This window comes from Dromiciops gliroides, chromosome 4, assembly GCF_019393635.1.
Source record: "Dromiciops gliroides isolate mDroGli1 chromosome 4, mDroGli1.pri, whole genome shotgun sequence".
Taxonomy (NCBI): Eukaryota; Metazoa; Chordata; class Mammalia; order Microbiotheria; family Microbiotheriidae; genus Dromiciops; species Dromiciops gliroides.
Window position 1 is genome coordinate 154,151,081 of NC_057864.1, and position 25,412 is coordinate 154,176,492.

General features: G+C 42.1%; 1 protein-coding gene across 1 annotated transcript in view; it reads left to right on the forward strand.

The window, feature by feature from the left end:
- The first annotated feature begins 10,428 nt into the window (after positions 1–10,428).
- Positions 10,429–25,412, forward strand: part of CFAP45 (cilia and flagella associated protein 45) — a 37,361-nt gene continuing 22,377 nt past the window's right edge. Inside the window, exons 1-7 of the mRNA XM_044003195.1 lie at positions 10,429–10,497; positions 12,825–12,950; positions 16,232–16,365; positions 18,105–18,249; positions 18,712–18,882; positions 21,202–21,380; positions 21,812–21,941. Coding sequence (XP_043859130.1) covers positions 10,429–10,497; positions 12,825–12,950; positions 16,232–16,365; positions 18,105–18,249; positions 18,712–18,882; positions 21,202–21,380; positions 21,812–21,941 — 954 coding nt within the window. The remainder of the gene's footprint in view (positions 10,498–12,824; positions 12,951–16,231; positions 16,366–18,104; positions 18,250–18,711; positions 18,883–21,201; positions 21,381–21,811; positions 21,942–25,412) is intronic.

Here is a 25,412-nt window from a genome sequence, read left to right on the forward strand (position 1 = left end):
GACCTGTAGCATATGGGGGGAAGTTGCCCCTGACTACTGCCATTTCTAGGAGACTTAGGCTCTGACCCATCTTAGGCCATCAAGTTGTTTTGAAAGGATGGCACTAACCTTTTTGAGCCTCGGTTTTTGCATCTCACAGATGGGAATATATGTGTGAAAGTGTTTTTGAAAAGTAGAGTGTCTTACAGATGAAAGACATTGCTTTTAGGCAGCTAGCGCAGTGGACAGAGGTGGAGTCAAGAATATGTGAGTTCAAATCCTGCCTCAGACACTTACTAGCTTATGTGACCCTGGCCACTGTAAGGGGCTAAAATTCTAGCTAGTCTGTCTAAAATATCTAATGAGTGGTCGCCAATAAATTATAAGGTTTAGCAAGAGTTAGACTTTTAAGCATTTATTAAGGAGAATAAGAATTTGGTGAAGAGTTCAAAGGGAGAGCATATCTTTTGCTCTGCTCTCCACCAGAGACATAACCTCTCAGCCTCAATTTCTTCATATTTAAAATAATAATAGTTACTAATATTTTATAGTGCTTACTATGTCTCAGACACTGCTTAGCGCTTTATAATTATTATTTCATGTGATCCTTGCAACAACTTCAGTAGGCAGGTGCTATTATTATCCCTATTTGACAGATGAGGAAACTGAGGCAAACAGAGGTTAAAGTGTCTTGACCAGGGTCACAGGTACTAAGTGTCTGAGGTCAGATTTGAACTTGAGTCTTCCTGGCTCTCTATCCATTGCACTACCTGTAATAGCATCTACCTATTTCCCAGGGTTGTTGTGGGGATTGAATAAGATAATATGTATGTAAAGGCTAGCCATTAGGCCACAGGGCCCAGAAACAGAGGATGTCATTGAGTCTTGGTGCAGTACTAGGTGTATGTTTCAGTCTAGCAGAGAGAGCAGGACCTGGACGTTTCTAACAGTCATTTTTAAAAATCCTCAGGAGAATCCCCCAGCCTTTTTTGGCAGAGCATTGTTTAACCATTCTCACAGCAGGGGAGATGGTGTGTAATTTAATCTCCCATCTAACATAAAGCCCTCCTATTGTAGTTTTAGAGAAGAGTTGAAGGAACAGACATGAAGTACCGAAAGGGGAGAGGCAGGGAAATGGGGGTGGGACCATCTTTAGGGCGTAGGTAAAGTAGGGTGATGTGGTTGGACAAAAGATGGAAAAATGGTCTGGGTCTTGGAAGTTTGGGAGGGATAAGGCAAATAGAAGAAGATTGGCAGGTGGGGGTGGTGCTTGATCTGAGAGGAGGAAAGTATTAGGGATTCTGGAACCTAGGAAAGGGAGCAAGAGTTTGAGTGTGGACAGGGGACATAGAAAGAAGTATGTTGAGGCATGGGAAAGGGAGACAGAAACTGGGAGTAGCTCTGAGATGAATTGCTTGGGCCTACTTGGGTGTTTGAGGTAGGGGCTACAGAACGTATTTTTCCATTGGCTGGTTGGATTTGGGAACTTTGGGTTCTTATGGATTTCCCTCAAGGATGTGAATATATTTTTAGTTATTATCATTAACTTTATTCTTTAAGATTATTTTTATTTATTTCATTAAATATTTCCCAATTAATTACATGTAAACAAATTTTTAACAATCCTTTTTAAAAATTTTGAGTTCCAAATTTCTTTCTTTTATCTTATTCCTTCCCCTTCCTTGAAAAGCAATTTGATTTCAGTTATACATGTGAGGTCATACAAAACATTTTTATATTAGCCGAAGCATGTGATCTTCTAGGGGCTTGTCAACTGTATCAGTGGGCATTGAGATGTACTTATGGACACAGGGAGGAAGAACAGGTGTTTCTACTTCCATTTGATAGATGGAACCAAGGTCCTGAGAAGTTAAGTGACTTGGGCTTTTACTGCGATAAAGCCTAAGGATTGGAAGAGACATTAGAGGGGGTTATTTTTCTGGGGGCTCAATGTCATGGTTCAAAAGCCAGGTAGGATTTGAAAATCAATGTAGTCCATGTCTCAAGAACCACAGCTCCAATCTCACATGGATCAAGTTTAGTCTTGGAGACTTCTTTCTAGAATTATGTTTACGGCTCATTTTATACCCCCCTGGGATCTCTCTTGGGAATATCAATATCTGTCTCATGCTCCTATCCAGTGTTTTCTGCTATGACACCCAGTTTTGGTTTCTGCCTCACTATAAGGCCATCTGTGCCCATTCAAACACTCAGGTTAATAAAACATTAACTAACTGTAGGATAGATTTTATTTAACCCAACAGAAAATCCAAAGGACTCATATTGGATACCATAAGTAGTGACAACAACTTTTCTTCCCTTTTTGGTGGAGCCCCACCTTCCTCAGGGACCCACACCATCCTGTAAACTTATAGTATAGTCCTTAGTGGGTTCCTCTTTTCCTCCAGGGGGAAATAATTTAGGAGTGCTAAAAAATAAAACAATCTTACCCTTTGGTGAGCCTTTCCCCCCTCCCCCGGGAATCCTACAGTTCTCCACATTTATAATGCCACCCAAGGGAATCAATAAACCCTTCTGTCTGGTGTGTCCACACTTCCTACACAGTACACAGGACTTATGCAAGTACATTGGGCCTTTAGACTCCTCCATACCATGGCTCTCTGATGTGCTGAACTTTTTCTTGTGTCTGTTTCCTCAAGGAGTCTACATTCTAAAGGGAAGAGAGGGTTCCAACATGGACACTTGTGTGATACAAGGCAAAACTATGTTAAAGGCAAAGGAGAAATCCAGCCATAGGATGTGTGGGTTGGTAAACACCTAAAATATCATCTAGTCTTGTCTGTGATACTGAGGCCCAGAAAGGTTGTCAGGTGGCTGTCGTCACACTGGCAGTGACGGGGCTGGGATTTGAATGCATGTTTTCTGACCTTCAACACTCGTCTGTTTCCTCTGGATTGACATTGCTATCTCAGCTGCTTTCTGTTATCTTTTTTTTTTTTTTTTTTTTTTTTGCTGAATAGTTGCAGATATTTGGCCTTTCCTTTGTCTGGGAAGAGTCTCTCTTCTTAAATCAAAGGCCCCAGGTCTCTTTCAACTCTTTTATGATTCAGACACATAAATAAAGCCAGATAGCCAGAGAATCTCTTAGATACTGATCGCCTTAATAATTGCCATTCCTCTGCCTCCACAATCACTTTTTGAATTTAGTATATTCCTCCAGTTAGGGGGAAACAATTCCTTTCAGTTCCCAACTTGGCCCGGGTTGATAACCTGGGGTTGGCAATCATTGTTAGGCTTTCCTGATGGCCTGATCTCTCTATGTTAAAGTAAACAGGTAGGCAATAGAGAGTGAGAGGTGGTTTTTGACCAGAGAAGTAACTTGACAGAATGGTGTATCTGGAAGTTTGCTAGTTGGAGGTAGGCTGTGAGATCATTTGGAACTTTTTATAGTAGTTGATATGAGAGTCGATGAAGGCCAGCACTAGAGTGATTGCAGTGGGAATGAAGAGGGTGGTACAGGTGTGAAAGGTGTTGCCAAGATGGAACTGATAAGATTTAGCAACTGATTCTATGGTGTGATTGAAGAAGTCCAAGATGATCTGAAGTTTTGACTCTGGAAGGTGGAGAATGAAAATGGTAGTTCCACCAACAGTAATAGACCAGGTTGGGGGAAAGGAATATTTTTTGTAAAGATGTGTGTGTGTGTGTGTGTGTGTGTGTGTGTGTGTGTGTGTGTGTGTGTGTGTAAAGGATGATGAATGAGTTGGGTTTTGGAATTTTTGATGCTGATGGGATATCCAAATACAACTTGCATAGCCCTGTATTAATTAGAATTTGCTAACATGTTTCTTTGTATGTTTTCCTATTTTTTGTTTTTCTGTGTGTACATGAGTGTGAATGTGTTCCTCATGAATTCTGTATATATATCTTGCCACTGGAGGAGAGGGTGAGGTCAGGGACCTTGTACAGCCCTCCCTCACTTAATTTTAATTCAGTTTAAGCCATGACATCACCTTGATGTCATGGTCCTCTTGGAGATTGAAGGACAAACAACAATAAACAAGGGGAGAAGCAATTTTGTATTGTGGATGGAGAGTCAGGAAAACCTGGGTTCAAGTCTTGAGAATGACACCTTTTATGAGGCTTTTTATGAGTCAATCTCTTAGTGCCCCAGGCAACTCTCTAAGACTATAAATTGTCTTGTAATTACAGATCTAAATTGGTAGAGGGAATTCCTCCTTGGGAGTGCCACAGTAATGAAATCATAGGTCTGGCAGAAAAAAATAATAAGAATAGAATCCTTCCAAAGGCAGACATCTTTAATCACTGCTTTATTTACTGAAAAAAGTATTTGTTGAGCATCTAATAACATAGCTTGGATTTATATAACATCTTAATTTGTTTTTTTTTCCCTCACAACAACCCTGTGAGATAGGCAATAAAGTGCTTATTTATGTGCAAGATCCTGAATTAGGCAATGGATATATACAAAGGTGAATGAGATACTGTTCCTGTCCTTGACAAGCTGATCATCTAGTAGGGGAGGACTGTCTTCTGTTTTTATTGCTGTTATTATCTGTGTGACCTTAAGTCTGCTGCTTTGGGGGTGGGGGGAAGGAAGGGAACAAGCATTTATTACAAAAGCATTTATTAAGCACCTACTATATGCTGGGCACTGTGCTAAGTGCTTTACAAATATTATTTAATCTTCACAAAAACCCTGGGAGGTAGGTGATGTTATTATCCCCATTTTATAGTTGAGGAAATGGTAGAAACAATCGCTACTGGCTCCCAGTTTCTCCCCTTCTTTTTTTTTCCCAAGCTCACCAACCCACATTTATTATTTAATTCATCATAATTGTATGTTAGATGACAAATATAGAAATCATCCAAGGATTAGCTAATTTGTATAAGGTTATCATCCTGCAGTTTAACCAACTCCTTAAATATATTCAAAATCAAAACATGTCACCAATTTCAGAAGTGTCATTAGATGAATAACCCAAGTCTTTATAAATCAAGTAAATTATCTTTTAACGTGCAGGTACTTGGAGGATCTGTAATTTATTTTTAGCGTGGGTACTTTTTCCTCAGATGTGTATTGCAATCCATTGGTACCTTAGTAGGGTCTTAGATATTTGCTATACCCCTTAAATTCATGAGCCTTTTCAAACCTAATGAAGCTTGTGTTTGGATTGTAGACACAATGTATCATTGATGGTCCCTAATTTCCTTATCTGTAAAATGAGAGGATTGGACTAGATCACTGGTTCTCAAACTTTTTGGTCTCAGGAACCCCTTTACACTTTTAAAAATTATTGGGGATCCTAAAGAGCTTTTGTTTATATGGGCTATATCTACTGATAGTTACCTTATTAGAAATTAAAACTGATAAATTTAAAAAAATTATTGTTTAGTTGTTTCAGTTGTGTAACCCCATTTGGGGTTTTCTTTTTTTCTTTCTTTTTTTTTTTAGTGAGGCAATTGGGGTTAAGTGACTTGCCCAGGGTCACACAGCTAGTAAGTGTGTGTTAAGTGTCTGAGGCCAGATTTGAACTCAGGTACTCCTGACTCCAGGGCCGGTGCTCTATCCACTGCGCCACCTAGCTGCCCCTGGGGTTTTCTTGTCAAAGATACTAGAGAGCTTTGCCATTTTCTTCTCCATCTCCACCCATGAGGAACTGAGGAAAAAGAGTTAAGTGGGGGCAGGTAGGTGGCGCAGTGGATAGAGCACCGGCCCTGGAGTCAGGAGGACCTGAGTTCAAATCTGGCCTCAGACACTTAACACTTACTAGTTGTGTGATCCTGGGCAAAGTCACAACCCCAATTGCCTCACCCCCCCCCCCAAAAAGGGTTAAGTGACTTGCCCAGAGTCACACAGCTAGTAAGTGTTAAGTGTCTGAGGCCAGATTTGAACTCAGAAAGATGAGTCTTCCTGATTCTAAGTCCAGTGCTCTATCCACAGTGCCACCTAGCTGTCCCAAATTAAAAAAAAAATCAGTTAAAAAAATAAACTTATTACATCTCTTGCCCAGGGTCACATAGCTAGTAAGTGTTAAGTGTCTGAGGTTGGATTTGAACTCAGGTCCTCCTGAATCCAGGGCCAGTGTTTTATCCACTGAGCCACCTAGCTGCCCCCATGCATCTTAACATAAATAACATTTTTAATGAAAAAAGCAGTATTTTTCACCAAAAAATTTAGTGAGAAGAATGACATTGTTTTACATATTTTTTGCAAATCCCTTTACTGTCATGTTTAATAGAGGACAAATTCTTATATCTACTTCTGCACTCAATATGTTGAGATATGTTGAGATATGTTGTTTTGGTTGAAGTATTTGAGAAAACCTGGCCCCACACAGATCTATAGTTGGAAAAGGGAGGAGTATTTTAATAGGCAAATCATGTCTTAGTATTCTTATGAATATAGTTTTGACCTCGTAAAACCCTGAAAGGTTCTGAGGGCCTCCTGTGGGTCTGTGAACCAAACTTTGAGAACTGCCGGATTCAATGGTCTAAATCTGACCCGTCTGCTCTGACATTCTATGATCTTTCTCAGAGTAATCCTCTTAATAATCAAAGCTGGCAGTGAGTGAGTGGAGTTTGAGCAGTGACTTGGAGGGCCTTCCTTCTTTTAGGCCAGGGGAGCCACCACTTTAGCTTGCTTGTTAGAGATACTAACCTTCTGTGGCCTTGACATTCATCAAGAGGAAATAGGTCTGGGACTAGAGAATGGTGTCCAGGAAAAGAATATTTCTTTGTTTTTGCTCAGCTGACAGGTGTTGCAGTTACGTCAGAGAAACTACAAACCAGCTCATTCCAGCTTTGTCTTGCTCTGTACTGACTGAACGCTCTGGATAGACAATGCCTTGGTGCTTTAAGTGTCAGTCTTGCCAAGATTTCCAGAAGTTAGACTCCCAGATTTCAAGTTCTCTGTAATTACATAGAGGTCCAGACTCACTCTCATAGAGTCCCAGATATGGCTCTAATTCTTCCCCAGAGCCTGAGAGGTTCAAAGAAAAGGGAGTTAAACTGGGCCATCAGGATGAAATTTTATTTTTATTTTAAAAAATGTTTTATTAATATTTTTGGGTTTCATATAACCTTCATTTTCCCAGAAAGTCATACCTTGTAATAAAGATAGAGAGAGTAATTTTAGCAAAATTCAGCAACACATCAACTGAGTCTGACAGTAATATGCAGCTTTCCACACGCATAATCCCTGACCTTGAATTGTCTTTTTCAGGGCTGAGGTGGGTCATTTATATTACGCATCATTTGATTTCATTTGTTGTTGTTGTTTTCTTTCATTGTTATATATTGTTTTCTTGGTTCTACTTACTTCCCTCTGCATCAGTTCATGTCTTCCAGTGGTTCGTGTTAATCCTGATATTCATCATTTTCTGGATAAAATTTTAGAAACAACTGTACCCTTGCCTCCATTTTTCCAATGTAATGATATCTCTCCCCTAAATTGTCTGACTGGGTTGTTTTTTTTCCAGGCTTTTTTTCTGTTCTGCCCTTCTCCTCATGGTTGACCTCCTTTAAAGCTTGTTTTCTCATCTGTAAAATGGGTATTTATGTGAGTTATTAATATGTCTCCTTTAATGAAATGTAAGATTACATTTGCTTTTTCCTTGCTGTCACGTCATGTTGTTGACCAGAAGTGAGCTTGCAGCCCTCCAGATCTATCTTCGACAAAATTGTTATTTAGCCATACTTATCCATATAAAATTGGTGTTTTTGAACTCGTGTGCAGGACTTTACATTTCTAGGGCATATTTTCATAGGAAGCTCAGTTTCACTACCTCACCCCTCTGGGGCTAGGGATAAAACACTAGAATTGGAGTCAGGAAGACCTGTGTTGAGACATTTATTAGTGGTGTGACCCTGGTAAGTCACTTAATCTCTAGCTGCCTCAGTTTCCTTAACTATAAAATAAAGACAATAACAATGCTTACCCTTGCAGGGCAGTTGTCAGGTCAAATGACATCATATTTGTACGCTTAAAAATAGTGCCTGGCACATAGTAGGTGCTATATTTAAATGCCTATTCCTCTTTCCTTCCTAAATCAGGGTGTAACTTTAAACTCCATTCTTTTGTGTGTGTGTGTGTGTGTGTGTGTGTGTGTGTGTGTGTGTGTGTGTGTGTGTGTGAGGCAACTGGGGTTAAGTGACTTGCCCAGGGTCACACAGCTAGTAAGTGTTAAGTGTCTGAGGCCAAATTTGAACTCAGGTCCTCCTGACTCCAGGGCTGGTGCTCTATCCATTCTTTTTTTTTTTTTTGGTGGGGCAATGAGGGTTAAGTGACTTGCCCAGGGTCACACAGCTGGTAAGTGTCAAGTGTCTGAGGCCAGATTTGAACTCAGGTACTCCTGAATCCAGGGCCAGTGCTTTATCCACTGCGCCACCTAGCCGCCCCGCTCTATCCATTCTTAATAGTACTGATTATAGAGTAGTACTAATCATAGTACTTACTGATTTAGAGCTGGAAGGACTTTTGGCTGTCATCTACTTAACCCCCCTCATTTTATAGATGAGAAACTGAAGCCCAGGTTGGTTAAGAGACTTGCCCTAAGTCATGGTCTAGGTAGGAAATGATAGAGCTAGGATTGAAGCCCACTGTGGATTCAAAAGACATTGGATCTGACACTTCCCCCCAGTGGCACTGCCTCCTCTGTCCTTGATGGGGTTAAGAGCCTCCCACTCTCTTCCAGCTTCAATTTAATGGTTGACTGTTGTTTCTCTTTAGAACTAGGCCTCCCTGTGTGTTTATTTTGTCAAATAGCCTTCAGATGAGTACAACTAATGATGCTTTGTTCCTGTCCTGAAGGACATCGAGTTGCCAGTGCCCCTTCTTTTCCATTCCTTTTTGTTAAAGGTCCCTAGAGAACAGAAATTCACCATTTCCTTCATGTTACAGTGCCCTAGACCTTTTCCAGTTGGGAAATTAATTCCAATGCCTAAATTTAATCCCATCTTGAACAATTTCAGTTCATTTTCTCATTCTATTTTCTCTCTCTTGCACTGACAGCAGAAGTCGGGGTGGAGTTGGAGAATAGCCACTTTCTACCTATCTTAAAACTATCTTCTGGCCTTTACTTTTTAATGAGCACAAGGAATTCTCATTTGTTCTCTTTGGGTCAACTCCGACTGCCCTTTTGCCCTCATCAGGCCCTTTTGTCTGACTGAGCCAGGACATAAGGAAAAGGGGACTTTCTATAGCTCTGATTGGATTGGACACAGCCAGAGGCCCTGGGTGTTGCCGTGAGGCTCAGTTACAGGTTACCATTTTCTGAGATGTCTTGTCTGATCCAGGAGATAGTAGAGCAATGCTTTGTACATAGTAGGTACTCAATAAACATTTTTTAAAAATTACATTTTTTTATTTCATTAAGTGTTTCCAATTAATTTTTTTTTTGGCAGGGCAACAGGGGTTAAGTGACTTAACCAGGGTCACACAGCTAACAAGTGTCAAGTGTCTGAGACCGGATTTGAACTCAGGTCCTCCTGAATGCCGGGCCAGTGCTTTATCCACTGCACCACCTAGCTGCCCCAGAATATAAATTTTTTTAAATGAATGGTAAATTAAAAAAAATTTAATCGGGAGGGGGAAGCTAGGCGGCACAGTAGATAAAGCACCGTCCCTGGATTCAGGAGTACCTGAGTTCAAATCTGGCCTCAGACACTTGACATTTACTAGCTGTGTGACCCTGGGAAAGTCACTTAACCCTTATTTCCATGCCCCCACAAAAAATTTATGATCCAAATTCTTTTCCTCCTGCCCTTGCCCTCCCCAACAATAAACATCTTTTGAACCAATGCATAGATGCTACTTTACCCCTCAGGGTTCTAGGGGCACTACTGAGGGGCAGGAAGGGAAGGAGTGTCTTTCTTTCCTGCTTGTGGCTGGGTACTGAAGGTCTCTTTTTGGCATCTCAGTGCTGAACTGGTTGACAATAAAACCTGCTATGGATTCTGCTCCAAGACCTCTGGTGGTTCATTTTCTTAACCATTTAAAGATCATGAGATCAAAGTCACCTCTAGTCTCTTTCACCTAAAACAAGAGAGAACAAAGGCTGAGGCAAAGAACTCCAGCCCATTTTCTTTTTTTTTTTTTCTTTTTCTTTTTTTTTTTGCAGGGCAATGAGGGTTAAGTGACTTGCTCAGGGTCATACAACTAGTAAATGTCAAGTGTCTGAAGCCGGATTTGATCTCAGGTCCTTCTGAATCCAGGGCCAGTGCTTTATCCACTGTGCCACCTAGCTGCCCCCAGCCCATTTTCATGGGCTATGTGTCTCTGAGGCCTCTTCTCTTACTGAATTGTTTCTCTTCTGACACTAGCAGGAAGGAGTCAAAGGGTGGACTAGTGTCCTTTTGAATGAACCCTGCTTCCACCTCTGTGGCCATTCAATGAGGCCCCTCTTTATCACATGGTTATCAGACCGGACCCAGTTCAATAATAGCTATGCATGCCTCAAAATCCACATGGGGCCTGCATCAGCCAAACACTCTGTGCAAGCTCATACTGGACTCACAGGCCACTTCCCCATTCCGGTGACTTGCCTGAAGTCATACAGAAAGTAATGCGTCAAAAGTGGGACTTCAGCCCAGGTCCTCTGACTCTTTGTTTGCAGGCCCTCTCATTACTTTGGCTCTTCCTGCTTCTTCCCTCAGTCGCCCAAACATCCCTAAAGGATATGGATGACCCAATAACCCAATTGCTCCTTTGGTCCCCATGACTAGGGCAGTTGGGTGACTGAGTCAGACAGAGCCACCATTGCTCCTAGGGTATGAGGAAGAAGGTAGAGGAACTCCCCCATTGCTAAATCCAAGGGAGAGCTGATGGGATTCCAATTCAGTGTGCTCAAGAGAAAGGGTGGAGAACTTCAGTCTCTCCCTATCTGTCAGTTCCTTTCTGGCTACTTATAGACAGGTCCGTGTTTCCCCCTCACTTGGTCAAGCCATCTCTGCTAGCTATTGCCATAGGTCTCTTCCCTTTAATGACCAAATTCCTTGAGAAAGCTGAGCTAGCATTTATAAGAACTTTAAAGTGCTTTGCAGGTATTTCATTTTAACCTCCCAGTAACCCTGTGAGGTAGCTGATGTCATCATTCCCATTTTACAGATGAGGAAACTGAGACAGACAGAAGGTGAGTGTCTGCAGTCACATTTGAAATCAAGTCTTTATCTACTGGGCCACCAACCCGCTTCTAAAGCCCAAGGCTTGACCCCAATACCCCCAGAGTAACTCAGGAAAATTCAGTAGCTCCCAGATCCTTTCCTACCTTTTCAGACCTTATTCCTCTCTATGTATGCACGACCCTCCATGATTCAGTGAAACTGGCCTTCAGATATGGCGCTCTACTCCCTGACTCTGTTTCCTGACCACCACTGCATTTTTTTTCTACACTATCTATCCCCATGCCTGGAATGCTCCCCCTCTTCACCCCTATACCTCCCCACTTTCCTCGTTTCCTTAAAAAACTTAGCTTAGATCCCACTTTCCACAATAGGCCTTTGCAGTCGTCCTCCATTGCTAGTACCTCCCCATTGAAATTACCTTCCATCTTCACTGAACATGTCTTCTATATTACTACTTATTTACCCATTTTTCCTACCATCAGGCTATGAGTTTCTGTAGAAGAAACTGTGTCTTTTGCCTTTCTTTGTATTCCTAGCACTTGGCCTGGTGCCTGGCCCATAGTAATCGTTTAATAAATGCTTGTTGACTGACCGACTACATAAATGTTGTTAAATAATGGAGTCATCAGAAACGGGTGAGATTAATCATGGATAGGCTTGCAAACTTACTGATACTCTGTCATCGAAGCTGTTTGCTTTGCTCTGGTCTCTGGTTTGATGCCAAGCTTTATTTAGTTTTTACTTTGGTAACCCTAATTACAGAAAGCTTCCTGGAGAGCAGAGTTCAGAATGAGAGGAAAGACTTAGACTAATGCATGCTAGATGGAAAGAATTGGCCTGTCTGAGTTTGGAAGTGGGAGTGGATATAGTTGGGCTTATAAACAGATTTGCTTAAGAAACGAGGGTGGTGAGATGGGTGCTTACATTTGGGTGAATGGGTCCTGAAGCTTAGTCTGAGGAGTTTGGTAGGGAAGCACCAGAGATTTGGAGTCAGGAAAATGAGATGACCTGAATTGCCTAGAAGACAGTAATAATAATAATAACTGACCTTTATATAATATGTTACTTACATGATCTCTTTGGAGTCTTAAAATAAACCTGTAATAGTTATATAAAGTACAACAGGTATTATTAGTACCATTTTAGAGATAGACTAACTGAAGATTACGAAGAAAAGGTGACTTGTAAATCAGTGTGCACATAGCTAGTGTCGAAGATTCAATTTGAACCCTGGTTTGTTGGACTCCATGACTAGGACTCTGTTCAAATCTCTCCAAGGAGACAAGTGGTCTTCTGGATTGTAGATGAGTTGAAATGGATTCTTTCTCACTTCCTCCATCATTGCTGCCTACTATGTAACTCTGGGTTTCTCTTGATTATGAGACAGTCCAATCTCCTCTTATAGAACCTGTGTTGGGCTTCTTCACAGTCACAGAGGTCCTTGTCCTCACTGATTGTCCCTTGCCCTAGTGGAGGCACCCCTGGCCTGGTGGGGCACCTCTGTAGATTGTATCTCATAGGATTTATTCAGGTTCTTTTTCTGAGATGCTGTCAGACCCAGCAATTTCACAAAGAGAATTTTCCTTCATTTCCTGTCAATAGGGGTCCATGACATCAAAAAATGCTAAGAATCCCTTTGTTATTAGAATGATTGCTCGACCCAAGCTTATATCATTATATTTGTGACCTTAAACTTATCTTCCTCCTTTCTTCCCTCCACATTCCCCTCATCCCTTCAGCCACTAAGTGCAGTTGGCATCCTGAGCTCCTCCTCTAGCACTTCCAACAGGTCGAGGAACCGGACCCGCTACCGGACCAAGGCCATGAACTCTGAGGTTGATGAGAGCCTCTTTGGTGGTGGCAAGGTAACCTCCTGCTCCTCCTGACAGTGATCCCCCAAACCCCTTCTGTGATCTCCTTTTTGAAATACATGCATGAACTACCCCTGACGCAGTGGCCTAGACTGCTGCTGATTAATGCTAATACAGGACATATTCCATGATAGTCACTGGGACCAGAGTGGCAGAACCCTGATAGTGCCCTCAATAAACTGGGCATATGAACAAGGAGACTCATTTCCCTCCACCACAAGCCCTCCCTGCCTTCCAGCCTTTAAGAATAGCTGTGATGCCAACAGGACGACTGGAGGAGCTATTTGGTGTCAATGAGTACATTCCAGATCACCTCATTTTGAGGAGGGAGGTGGGATGGTGGGTGGGTCCTAGCATGAGAACCAACAGAAACCAATCATGCAAACACAGAACTGCATTTTGTTACTCTCTATAGTTTTTTCCATCCAAAGGAGTAAAACTTTTTTTTTTTTTTTGGTGGGGCAATGAGGGTTAAGTGACTTGCCCAGGGTCACACAGCTAGTAAGTGTCAAGTGTCTGAGGCTGGATTTGAACTCAGGTCCTCCTGTATCCAGGGCTGGTGCTTTATCCACTGTGCCACCTAGCTGCCTCCCTTTTATAAATCATAAAAGTAGTTTATTTTTTCTAGTTACATGTAAAAATAGTTTTCAACATTTGTTTTCATAAGATTTTTGTTCCAAATTTTCCCCCCATCCTCCTTTCCTTCCCCCCTCCCCAAGACAGAAAGAAATCCAATATAGGTTATATATGTACAATCACATTAAATATATTTCTGCATTAGTCATGTTGTGAAAGAAGAATCAGAACAAAAGGGAAAATCCTCAAAAAAGAAATAACAAAAACAAAAGTAGAAACAATATGGTTCAATCTACATTCAGATTCCACAGTTCTTTTTTTCTGGATATGGAGAACATTTTCCATCATGAGTTCTTTGGAATTGTCTTGTGTCATTGCACTGCTGAGAAGAGCCAAGTCTATCACAGTTGATCATCATACAATGTTGCTGTTACTGTGTACAATGTTCTTCTGGTTCTGCTCACTTCACTCAGCATCAGTTCACTTAAGTCTCTCCAGGTCTTTCTGAAATCTGCCTGCTCATTATTTCTTATAGCACAATAGTATTCCATTATATTCATGTACCACAACTTGTTCAGCCATCCCCCAACTGATGGGCAGTCCCTCGATTTCCAATTCTTTGCCACCATCAAGAGAGCTGCTATAAATATTTTTGTACACATGGGTCCTTTTCCCCTTTCTATGATTTCTTTGGGATACAGTAATGGTATTATTGGGTCAAAGGGTATGCACAGTCCCATAGCCCTTTGGGCATAGTTCCAAATTGCTCTCCAGAATGGTTGGATCAGTTCATAATTCAAAGGAGTAAAACTTGTAAATGAATATTCCCTTCCTGCTGGAATGTACCTTGGTTTTGTGAAATTAACTTACTTTCCTACTGGTCCTTTGGAAAGCATTCCTTTCTTTGGGAGCCTGGGACAGTGGCTATTTGCAAATAGGGTCTAAACCAGGGGGTCACCAATTTTTTGAGTCCTGAGTGCCACTAGAAGAGTTTGGCTTTCCCATGAGTACCTCTGTGAGGTGTGAGGCATAAGTAGGGGAGGAAACAGAAGATAAATGAGAGAGGATTGGGAAAGAAGAAGCAAAAGGGAAAGCAAGGGAAGGAAAAAAAGATGAAAGAGATACTTCCAGTGGGGTGTAGAAGAAGGTCACTGATAATTGCCCCAGCTAGTACCAATATCCCTGACCTAAACCTTGCAGAATAGAATTGTAAAAGTCTTTCCGGCTTTTTTCGGCATAAGCATACCTGCTTTTAGAAGCTCACCAAATTCCCACCTGGCATTTGTCCATGTGCATATTGATGGGAAAAGGGGGGTGTAGTTTCACTTGATGAGAATCAAACTCGCACCTGGTCTATACTCAGTGGGACTTGGCCAGCTCTGGACATGGCTGAGTCTTCAGTGAACAATCTCTTCTGGTAAGAGAATGGAGCCATCAGGATAAAGCCTTTCTGCTGAATATCTTGGGCGTGGAAAAACATATTGGAATCTGCAGAAGGCCTTTATTTGGCAGTAGGTGGCAGGAGTTTCCTGCAGTCTGTCTGATACCCACACAGAAGCCCAGGCCAGGCACCAGGTGGCAGCAGCATCTTAGAGGAATAGAATCTAGAGAGTTTGATGTCTGTGTCTGGGAGGGCCCTTGAGAAACTGTCTGGTATAGCCCTCTCTCTACTGTTGGGCAGAGCTACACTGATGGCATTTCATACAAAGGGATGAACATCTCTCCTATTTCTTAGGATCTGTGGGGACAAAGCTCTCACAGATTCCCTCAATCTACACTGTTAGGAAAATTCTACCTAATCTGCATCCTTCCTGCTATAGAGTTCTAAGTCCATAGTTTCTTCATCTGGAAAATGAGACTCATCTCTAAAGTTCTTTCCAGCTCTATGTCTTTGATTTGATAAGTGTTCAGAGAAGTTACTGAGGAATTCTCCCAGTTTAGATTTTTTTTTTTAACACCACACAGTGTGAACTGGGGAATCTTGGATGATTGAGGGGAAAAAAAAAGAAATCAAGTTAACTTAGTGTTTTAAGGTAATTCATTAGCTTCTTCACCAAACCCAAAGCACTAGAATTCATGAGTGTTATGTAGAAGAAAAACAAATACAGGATTGGCTGTCAAGTCACCCTTGGTTCAAATCTGAGCTCTTCCACTTATCTTGTTGTATGACCTTGAGAAAGTCACCTATTTCTGGTTTCCTCATCTGCAAAATGAGAGAGTTGGGTTAGATGATTTACTAGCGTCATCTCCATCTCCTAAGTTTTATGCATCTCCCCCTAAACCATGGGATATTGCAGACATTAGTTATATGGGTAGGAGATAGTATCTCCTCCCATCCTTTGGGGTGGAAAGGGATGTCCTCCTCAAAGTATGTTATGAGGTCGAAAAATGGATTATGAGGTAGAACATTCTTCTTTAGCAGCTACTGAATAGGACTATCGTGGAAGGGTGGGGGGAAGGGGATGAGGGAGAAGATAAATGTTAAAAACTTTTCATCGTCTCCAAATAGAGAACATTGGCCTAGTTTTCCCAGTGTCCAACACTCATGGCAGTCCCAGAGTCTGGGGCTTGATTTGGCTTTTAGTGCTTGGTTGTTAGGTGGGTGGAGAGGTGAGGGGACTCTGTGGAACTCAAATTGGTGAAAAAAGGGTAGAAAGTTTGCGTGGCCAGCTAGTGAGCTGCCCTTTTTGGCATTGCAGTCCTCCCAGCATGTCCGCTGTGAGAGCCCCATTGTGCTTCTAAGGGACAAGCAAAGTATCCAGAAGAACTTGGGCTGGATCCACAAGCCGGAGACTATCCGGCTTATCACTCGAGATATGGTCCGGGATCTTGTGTAAGTAGCTGGGCCCAGTCACCCTTCCCTTTTTCCTTTTTCCTCTTGGCTTAGGGGACTGTATTGTGATGAGAAGATGATCCCTCCTGCCTTGTCTCATCTTATCACTCCTCTTCCCATTCCTGTGCTTTTTGGTTTTTCCTGTTCGTTTTAGGATTTGGAGTTTCTACTCTAACTTTCCCTCTTCCTTTTCCATCCCTGCTTTATACATCGTTGTCTTCTCTTGTTGTCTCCTTATTCCATGTTCTTTCTTTCCCATTTCCTTCAGCTAGTAGAGGCGAAGGCCTCATGGGATGCTTAGGTCTTCCCCTTCTCTCTCTTTCCCTCCCCTCCCCTCCTCACTGGTGCTCTTGGTAAAGGGAAATTAGCTGGATGAGTCAGTTCCTTTCTGGTGCCTTAAGAGTCTGATGCAAAGGAAAACTGACCAGCTGCCTAATTAACCTCTTGGCTTCTTCCCAGAGAGGCTGGCCACAAATGGGAAATGCTAGGTTCCTTTGGGATGAGCTCAGCATGGTTTCCTAGTGGCTCCCTCCTTGTCCTGGTCTCCTCCTAAGTCTGGGCCTGGCAAGGAATCTGGAGATGAGCCACTTTGTAGTAGTTGGTGCTTAGCTAACTCTGTAACTGTCCATTCCCTCCCCTCCCCTTCTGATCCTGTACTGGCTCCAGCTTTAGGAAATGATGGTCCAGGGAGACTCACCAGAGACTGCCCTGAGAGCTGTCTCTTCAGTTACTCTTGTTTGCAGCTCTGGGATAACCTTATCCTTCCTTAGTCCAAGCCTATCATGTTTCCATTCAGCAGTCTTGAGAGCCATCCACAGGTCTGAGGTCTGAGGCAGTTATATAAGGTGAATGTTTGTTAATTTTTAGGGCCATAGAAAGCATCAAGAGGCACATTAACCTGGTACTGATCCATACCCAGGGCCGTTGTCATACTGTCTTAGGTTCTGAGCACATTTGGTTATTCCAGATGCAAGGCTCCATTGGGCCACGCCACTTGGTTAACCTCGTTGTCCTGGCCAAATCCCAAATATGCTTTCTCATTCTGTCTGCCTCCTGGAATCCCCCCACTGGTTTTATTAGACGAGGTTTCACTTCCTGTCTCAAAGCAATTGCGTCTTATTCCTGTGTGCCTGTTAAAATGCCTCACCCAGAAGCAGCTTCATTCCTTAGGTGACCCCCCCACTACTCCCTCCCCCACCTTTAATGTATGTCATTTGTTTATAATCATTATAATTAGTTATTGGTTTGTTGAGTGCGTTGGGCAGCTGGAAAGGAGAGGTCTATAGACATGTCATCTGCTGTTGTTGATCAGAGATTTTAATTAATATTTAGTGTTCAAAGCTTCTTTCTGGGCTGGATGAACAGGGATATTTAGGTATTTCTCAGCTGGCCTCCATCCTGCTTCCCTCTGCTCCTTTAGAGAGAAGATCCATCCCCTAAAACTTCCCTTTTTTGATTCCTTGTGATAAATTATATTCACACCTTTTCCCTATTGGATCTATTTGGCTTGGGTAGAAATACTTCATATTCAGGAACTGATTCTGTGTCTGGAGTGGGCACTTTGATAGGGACAGGAGAAAGGAGCAGAGAAGTCCAAAGTCGGTTAGAGTTGTGGGGGCAGGGGAAGAAGAGAGAGGAAGAGAAACAGAGGGGAAGAGAGAGACTCACTGATGATTTTATTTTCTTCTTTTCTATCCCCTTTGATTTTTGTCTCCACTTTTGGTCCTACTTCCCATTAGAGTCCCCACGGAAGACCCTTCAGGAGAGTCTCTTATCATCAGCCCTGAGGAGTTTGAACGGATCAAGTTTGCTTCCCGAATCCTTACCAAGGAAGAACGAGATGCCATTGAAGAGACTCACAAGAAGGAAAAAGCTGATGTCTTGGTAGCTAACCTTGCCAACCTTGGCCTCTGTGGTTCCACTGGTGGCTTGGGGATGTGTTGGAGTAGAGGTTGGCTTCTCGCTAGATAAATGGGAGCTCAGACTAAAAGACCCTAAAGGAAGGAAAGGGTGGAAAGTTAGACTGAACTCTCAGGAACATTCATTTTTTAGAAATATGGCAGAAGAGCTCAGCTAGACTGATGACCAAAGAAACTATGAGTAGTAAGGGCAGTGGTGAGGATGGAGCTAAGAGATGAAACTTTTTGCTTCTTAATGATGAGATGGAGTAAGGAGTAGAAATTCCACTGGAGTAAACTGGAGAGATCAGCCCTGGAACAAAATATTTAGGCAACAGTCCAACCTCAATGGGACTTCAAGGTCCCTTCTACCTTTATATCTATGATATTAAAAAATGGATCAGATACCCCTCCACACACCCTGATGAGCTGGACTTATCTCTCCCAGAATGCAGTGACCCTTCGAAAGCAGATGATGAAACAGAAGGAGATGGTACGGCAGAAAAATAGGAAGCTCAATGACCTGGAGGAGGAGGCCAAAGAAAGGGCACAGAATCTACTGGAGAAAGCCAATGCAATGAGGATGGAACAAGAGGTTGAAGTCAAAGATATGAGCCAGGTAGGGAGCCACATGAGGCAGCTGGTTGTCTCCTATTCCTGCCAAGCTTTTTTTCCCCTCACCCTGGGCACTGTTGGTCACAGGCTGGAGGTACCTGACAAGGTCAAAGAAAGCAAAGAAAGGAACTGGAGGCTTGTGAAGAGATAGTGGGTGGAAGATGTAAGGGGAAGCCCAAGCTGTTCCCATAGTAGGTACGCCTTCCATGAAGACCAGATGCCTAGATATAATTCAGTGAGCATGAGATTTGGGCCTGTCCTTCTATTGCGACTCTAACTGGTAGCCCAGGCAGTGAGATTCCAATGGTAAGAAAGGGGAAAATTGGCAGCGCTGTCTTGGTGATAGAAGTGCTCTAGCTGTTTACATCTTGTTTCTTGTTGGTTCATTTAACGTGCCAATGCAAGGAATTTACCATTCCCCCGATAACACTAATTCCTGCTCTTCTACCTCTGACACTCAGTTCTTCCTCCTCTTCTCTCTTCCAGGGTCTCTAGACCTCCTTGTCCCCTCTTTCCATCATTACCTCCAGGGATCTCCCTCCCTGGCTGTCGGAACAAGCTCTCCTGACCTGAGAAAAAGCAGGGATTAGGGTTTGCCTAAGTGATGCCACAGTGAACACTTTGCTGGGTCTAGTGGTCCACACTCTGTGCTCCATATTCAATCAATCTACCAACAAGAATCTATTAAGCACCTAATACGTTCTAGGCACTGAGAATACAAAGGCCAAAGTGGAAGTCCTTGCCCTCAAGGACATCAGGGGGACCAACATGTACATAATTAGGATTGTACAAAAATAAATATAAAGTACATTTTGGGGATTGGGATTGTAAGAAATGGAGGTGAAGTGGGAGTGCAGGACAGTCACGGGGAACAGCTTATGCAAAGGTGATGAGGAGGAAGAGAAGGTGATGTGTGTGAGGAACAGCAGGAAGGCAGAGCGTGGGAAGGCGAGTAATATGTAGCAATGGTATCCAACTCAAATAGGAACAGGCCACCAAACCCTTATGTAAGTAAGGGTCCCTGCAGGCCACAGATTGACTTTAAAAACCACATATGAACATTATCTATGGTCCATTGTATTTTTATTTTGTTAAATATTATTCAACATTAATATTCATTAACAATATTAACTATATTGTCAAATATTGTTTTGTTAAATATTTCCCAATCAGATTTTAATTGGGTTTGGACAGCATGCAGGAGTGTTGCTAGATCCTAGTCCAGTGTTTGACACCTTTGGTATATAGTATAGCAAGATGAGGAAGATAGGTTGGGGCCAGGTTGTGAATGGCTTTAAAAACTAACCAGAGGAGCTTGTATTTGATCCAAGAGGGCAATAGGGAGCCATTATTATTAGGGGAGTGACACAATTCAGACTTACACTTTAGGAAAATCACTTTGGCAGCTATATAGGAGAGACTAGAGGCGAGGAAGCCAATTAAGAGGTTATTGCAGTGGTCCAGGCAAGTGGGGATGAGGGCTTGAACCTAGGGCGATAGCCATGCAAGTAGAGAGAAGAGGACAGAAGTGAAACATATTGTGGAGGTAAAAATGACAAGACGTGGTAACTGACTGGATATGTGGCCTAAGATGAGGGTGTCTACACATTTAATCAGGGTGTACATTCAGGAAATTTTTTTAAAGGCAAATATTTATTGTGTTCAATATTTACTACACTAAATAAACTAAGACAATGAAATGTAACTTTTTAACAAATTAAAAACTCAACTTTATTATGCAAACTTGAAAAAATGGGACACCAACTACTAAATTTCTTTCGAAGTGGGGTATGTTTAAGACATCTAGCACACCTCATATACACACACATATGAGTAAGGAGAGTAACAATGCTGGCTCTTAAGTGCCAGGATCTGAGTTCAAATTCCATTTCTGATGACTACTATGCATCTTTGGGCAAGTCACTTAACTTCAATAGGCTTTTGTTCTCTTACCTCTAAAATTAAGGTTTTAGATTAGATAGCCTTTAAGGTCCCTTATAGCTCTAGATATATGGTTCTGTTATTATATTTGCTTTTCTGGGCTTCTGATTAATTAGAGCTAGGGATTCCCACTGGTCTGTGGAGAGGAATCAACATTTAGCTCTCATTTCTTCCAATCCTTCCCAAACTACTTCTTCATAGAATATGTATGTGTGTATGTATATACACACACACACACATAGACACATACATATGTATATATATATGTATGTGTATATATATGTATGTGTATATATATATATATGTATATATATATATATATATGCCTAGTCACTACTTTTATTCCTAACCCTAGTGTTATAACCTCTTATTCACGCCTCAGATAATCCGAAATGCCAGGTGTCATGCTATCCGTGATGCTCAGATCCTGGAGAAGCAATTAATTCAAAAGGAGATGGACACAGAGGAGAAGCGACTGGACCAAATGATGGAATTGGAACGGCAGAAATCCATACAGAGGGAGGAAGACCTAGTTAGGAGGCGGAAAGAGGAAAGAATACGGTAAGCTGGCCTCTCCTAAGTGCTTATGCAGAAATACTCCAGGAGGGAAGAGAGATGGTACTTACACCTGTACTTTGCAGTTTTCCCTTGCTGGACCTGACTCTCCATCATAGTTGATTCCAACTCAATCAGGTTGTCCATATAGGGTGACCCTGTGTGTTTGCCTGAGAGAAAGAAAGGGGCAAAGTGGGGTAGAAAAGTCAAGGGCAGTGAGGTCACCTGAAACAGACTGGAAGAGCTCTGTGAACCAGATGGTGGATATTACTTTTTCTCCTGAATTTCCTTTTACTATTTAGAAAAGGGAGTTTTTTTAGACTGTTTTCTGACCATCTTGTGGGAGGGGCTAAAGAAGAGAAATGGAGACCAATGGTTTCCAGGATGCTAAGCTGTTAAAAGTGGGGGTTGGACTAGATGGTTTCTATAATTTGTAGAGGGAGACGGCATATTATCCAGCAGATTGAAAAGAACCAGGAGGAACGGTCACTGCAGGCAGAGGTCCGGGAGCAGGAGATCCAGCAGATGTTACAGTATATGGAGAGGCTCCAGGAGGAAGACATAAAGGTAACAGAGGGGGAGAAAGAGTGACATGTCTTACCAGGCAACCCATCCTTTCCCTGTTCTTTTCCTTCCCCCCACCATTCCCCAACTCCGAAAGTTGTGCTGCTCTGGGACTAGACGGTAGAAACAGACTTTAAAAAATTGACTTTTCATTGACTTCTTTATTTTTTGATGAGGCAATTGGGGTTAAGTGACTTGCCCAGGGTCACACAGCCAGTAAGTGTCTAATGCCTGAGGCTGGATTTGAACTCAAGTCCTCCTGAATCCAGGACTGGTGCTCTATCCACTGCGCCACCTAGCTGCCCCCTAATTTAATTTTTAAACTAATTTTTAAAATTTTAATTTTAATTTAATTTTGGGCCATGTTAGTTACTTCCCAATAAACAACACCCCTTTCTCATCCCTGCCATTGAAATTTCCCATAAAAAGAAGCGTTAATCAAAACTGGCAAACATTATGACTGACAGCACATGTAACATTCTCCTCTTCCAAAGTTGACATTTTTTTTTTTTTTTTTGGTGAGGCAATTGTGGTTAAGTGACTTGCCCAGGGTCACACAGCTAGTAAGTGTTAAGTGTCTGAGGCCAGATTTGAACTCAGGTCCTCCTGACTCCAGGGCCGGCGCTCTATCCACTGCACCACCTAGCTGCCCCAAAAGTTGACATTTCTTAACAGAAACAAAGTGTGGGGGGCAGCTAGGTGGCACAGTGGATAAAGCACCAGCCCTGGAGTCAGGAGGACCTGAGTTCAAATCTGGCTTCAGACACTTGACACTTGTGTGACCCTAGGCAAGTCACTTAACCTTCATTGCCCTGCAAAAAAAAAGAAAGAAAGAAAGAAAGAAAGAAAAGTATGTCTTACCTCTATTACATGCAAAATATTCATCAGACACATGTACATTAACATCATCACTACCACCATCACCATCATCATTGCTTACTATTCTATTAAAAAATTATTTGTACATGGTGCTGTCCTGGGGGCTAAAGTGAATGACATCAGTCCCTGCCTTCTGGAGGCTTTTACAGTCATAGGCAGACATCAGCCCTTTTGGGTGGGTGATGCTGAATAGTTTGTACTTATAGCTGGTAAATGATAACAATGCTGTAAGCCATTGGTGTCAAACTCAAACAGAAACAGGGAGGCCACAAAGCCTTACAGAAATTGACTTAGAAAACCACATGTTAACATTATCTTTGTTCTATAGTGTTTTGTTAAATATTTCCCAATTTACATTTTAATCCAGTTCAGGCTGCACTTGGGAATGATTCGAATATAGCCTGCTTGTTTTGACACCTCTTCTGTAAATCACCTCTCAGTTATCTGCAGGTAGATTATTCTCTTGTACATTAAGCCAGCAGTGCTCTGTTTGGAGACTGTCACCTCCCACGCTGTTTGGTGGCTTCTCTATCCTTAGTTGTTATGTACTTAGGCAGGGAAAACTAATTTTCCTATTAGCCAATATGAAACAATTAGGAAGGAGCATATATTGCAAAAGAAATTATTAAATGCATGCCACAGCTAAATAGACAGGTTTTGAAGAGTCTCTGCAGTTTGGATTATCTTTTTTTTTTTTTTTTTTGCAGGTCAGTGGGGGTTAAGTGACTTGCTCAAGGTCACACAGCTAGTAAGTGTCAAGTGTTTGAGGCCGGATTTGAACTCAGGAACTCCTGAATCCAGGGCCGGTGCTTTATCCTTTGCGCCACCTAGCCGCCCCCCTGGATTATCTTTTTTTTTGTGCCTTGTTCTATTTGTATAGATAATTCAATTGGCTATGTTCACACTGAGGATAAGTGAATTTTCGGGTGCTAAGAGGGAATGGGAAGTGTCCCATGGCCAGGCATTCTGCAGTCAGATTGACTCACATTCAAACAGTGCTTTAAGGTTTAAAAAGCATTTTTGCAAAAAGCCTGTGAGAGAGGTAGTGCAAGTTTTATTTCCATTTTACATGTGAGGAAACAAAGAGAGTTTGTGGCTTGCTTATGGTCACAAAGCTAGTATGTGATGGGATTCAAGCCAGGTCTTCTGACTCTTCAATGGAATTCTCTTTCTACTATCCCAAGTCACCCTTTTTGGGCCTTATAAAGGAGGTGGGATCCCAGGAGTTATTTGAATGACAAAGAGACTTATCAGTCTGGGGAAAGGAAGAGAGTCATTATAGGCACTTGGCATTGCTTAAGAGAAAGAGTGGAACCAGATAGAGCAAGCTTGGCTTGAGGTCTGGTGTTTAGCTGCAGACTATCCTATTCCTGTGTTTGGGCAGCCTTTGAAGAGACAGAGCTGGAAAAAATTGGGTAGGACCTTGGAGGGATGCCCTTGGGTTTCCGGTCTAAGCTTCAATTTTTCAGGCTGTTTAACTGATTCATACCAGCCAAACTCACAAGAGACTGGTTAGGAATTTGATTAGTCTGAACCAGAATGTCATTTGTTGTTTGTCTTTCATTTTCGAAGAGGACCAGTGACATCACAATATTTTGACTTGCTCATGAATTGGATTTAGATGAAGCAGAATTGTACAAAGTCATCAGCCTCACTCTCCCAGAATTGTGGAAGTCCAGTGGCAGGACAAAAGTCAGGATGACTGGTGATGGCCTGGGATGCAGTGAATGAATGACCTTATCATCTTTGATATTGACCAAGCTCTAAGGCTCTGCAATGCCTACTTCAGTTGTTCTCATGGCCATTACAACAAATTGTTTTCCTCCACCCATTCTATAGAGGGGAAGTCTTCACATGTTTGGGGTAGACATCCCCCTAATTCATTGATGGTTTTGTGGCCCGTTGGTTACCTTCAATCTGGTTTGGCCTGTCTGCTGAGATGGTTTACTTGGGTGTGGACACTGCATATGCTACAGCTTCTTGGAGCCACAGGTGAGAGTTGGGTGAAGGTGGACCCCAAAGGTGGATGAGCAGCCCTGAAAAAGGCTTGACAAGTCCTCATATCAGAATTGCTAGTCTTCCTTGAATACCCCATACACCCCACCAGAAAGCTAATTTATCAATGTATAATGAAAAATAGAATTGAAATTATGTACCAAGTTTTTATATCAGCTGATCAATGGATTGGAAGGTAATAACCTCCCAACAAGGAAGTCTTCTTGAAAAGCTAAATGGATCTAGAACAAAGGGCACTGGGTGACCATAAAGGATATTGTTCTAAGGCTTTAATAATTGGTGCCACTTTCTTTGCTGTGAGGATAGACCTATTAAATGGACTGGATCACTTTAAATTATCTTGCCTCCAAGATGATGGTCATGGAAATCCCCCTTTTTAATGACCATCTCCTTAACATTGTACCTTTCCCTCTGCCTCACACCTAGGAAGCCTGCTCTTCCCTCTTTTTCTAATCTGTCATCATCTTTACTGTGGCCTCACTTTTCTACTCTTCTCAGTCTTGAGCCCACCATCAGCCATTTCAGTGATGTAACGTCCACTTTGTTAGACTTGTTCTGTGTGGGTCAATCTTAGAACTA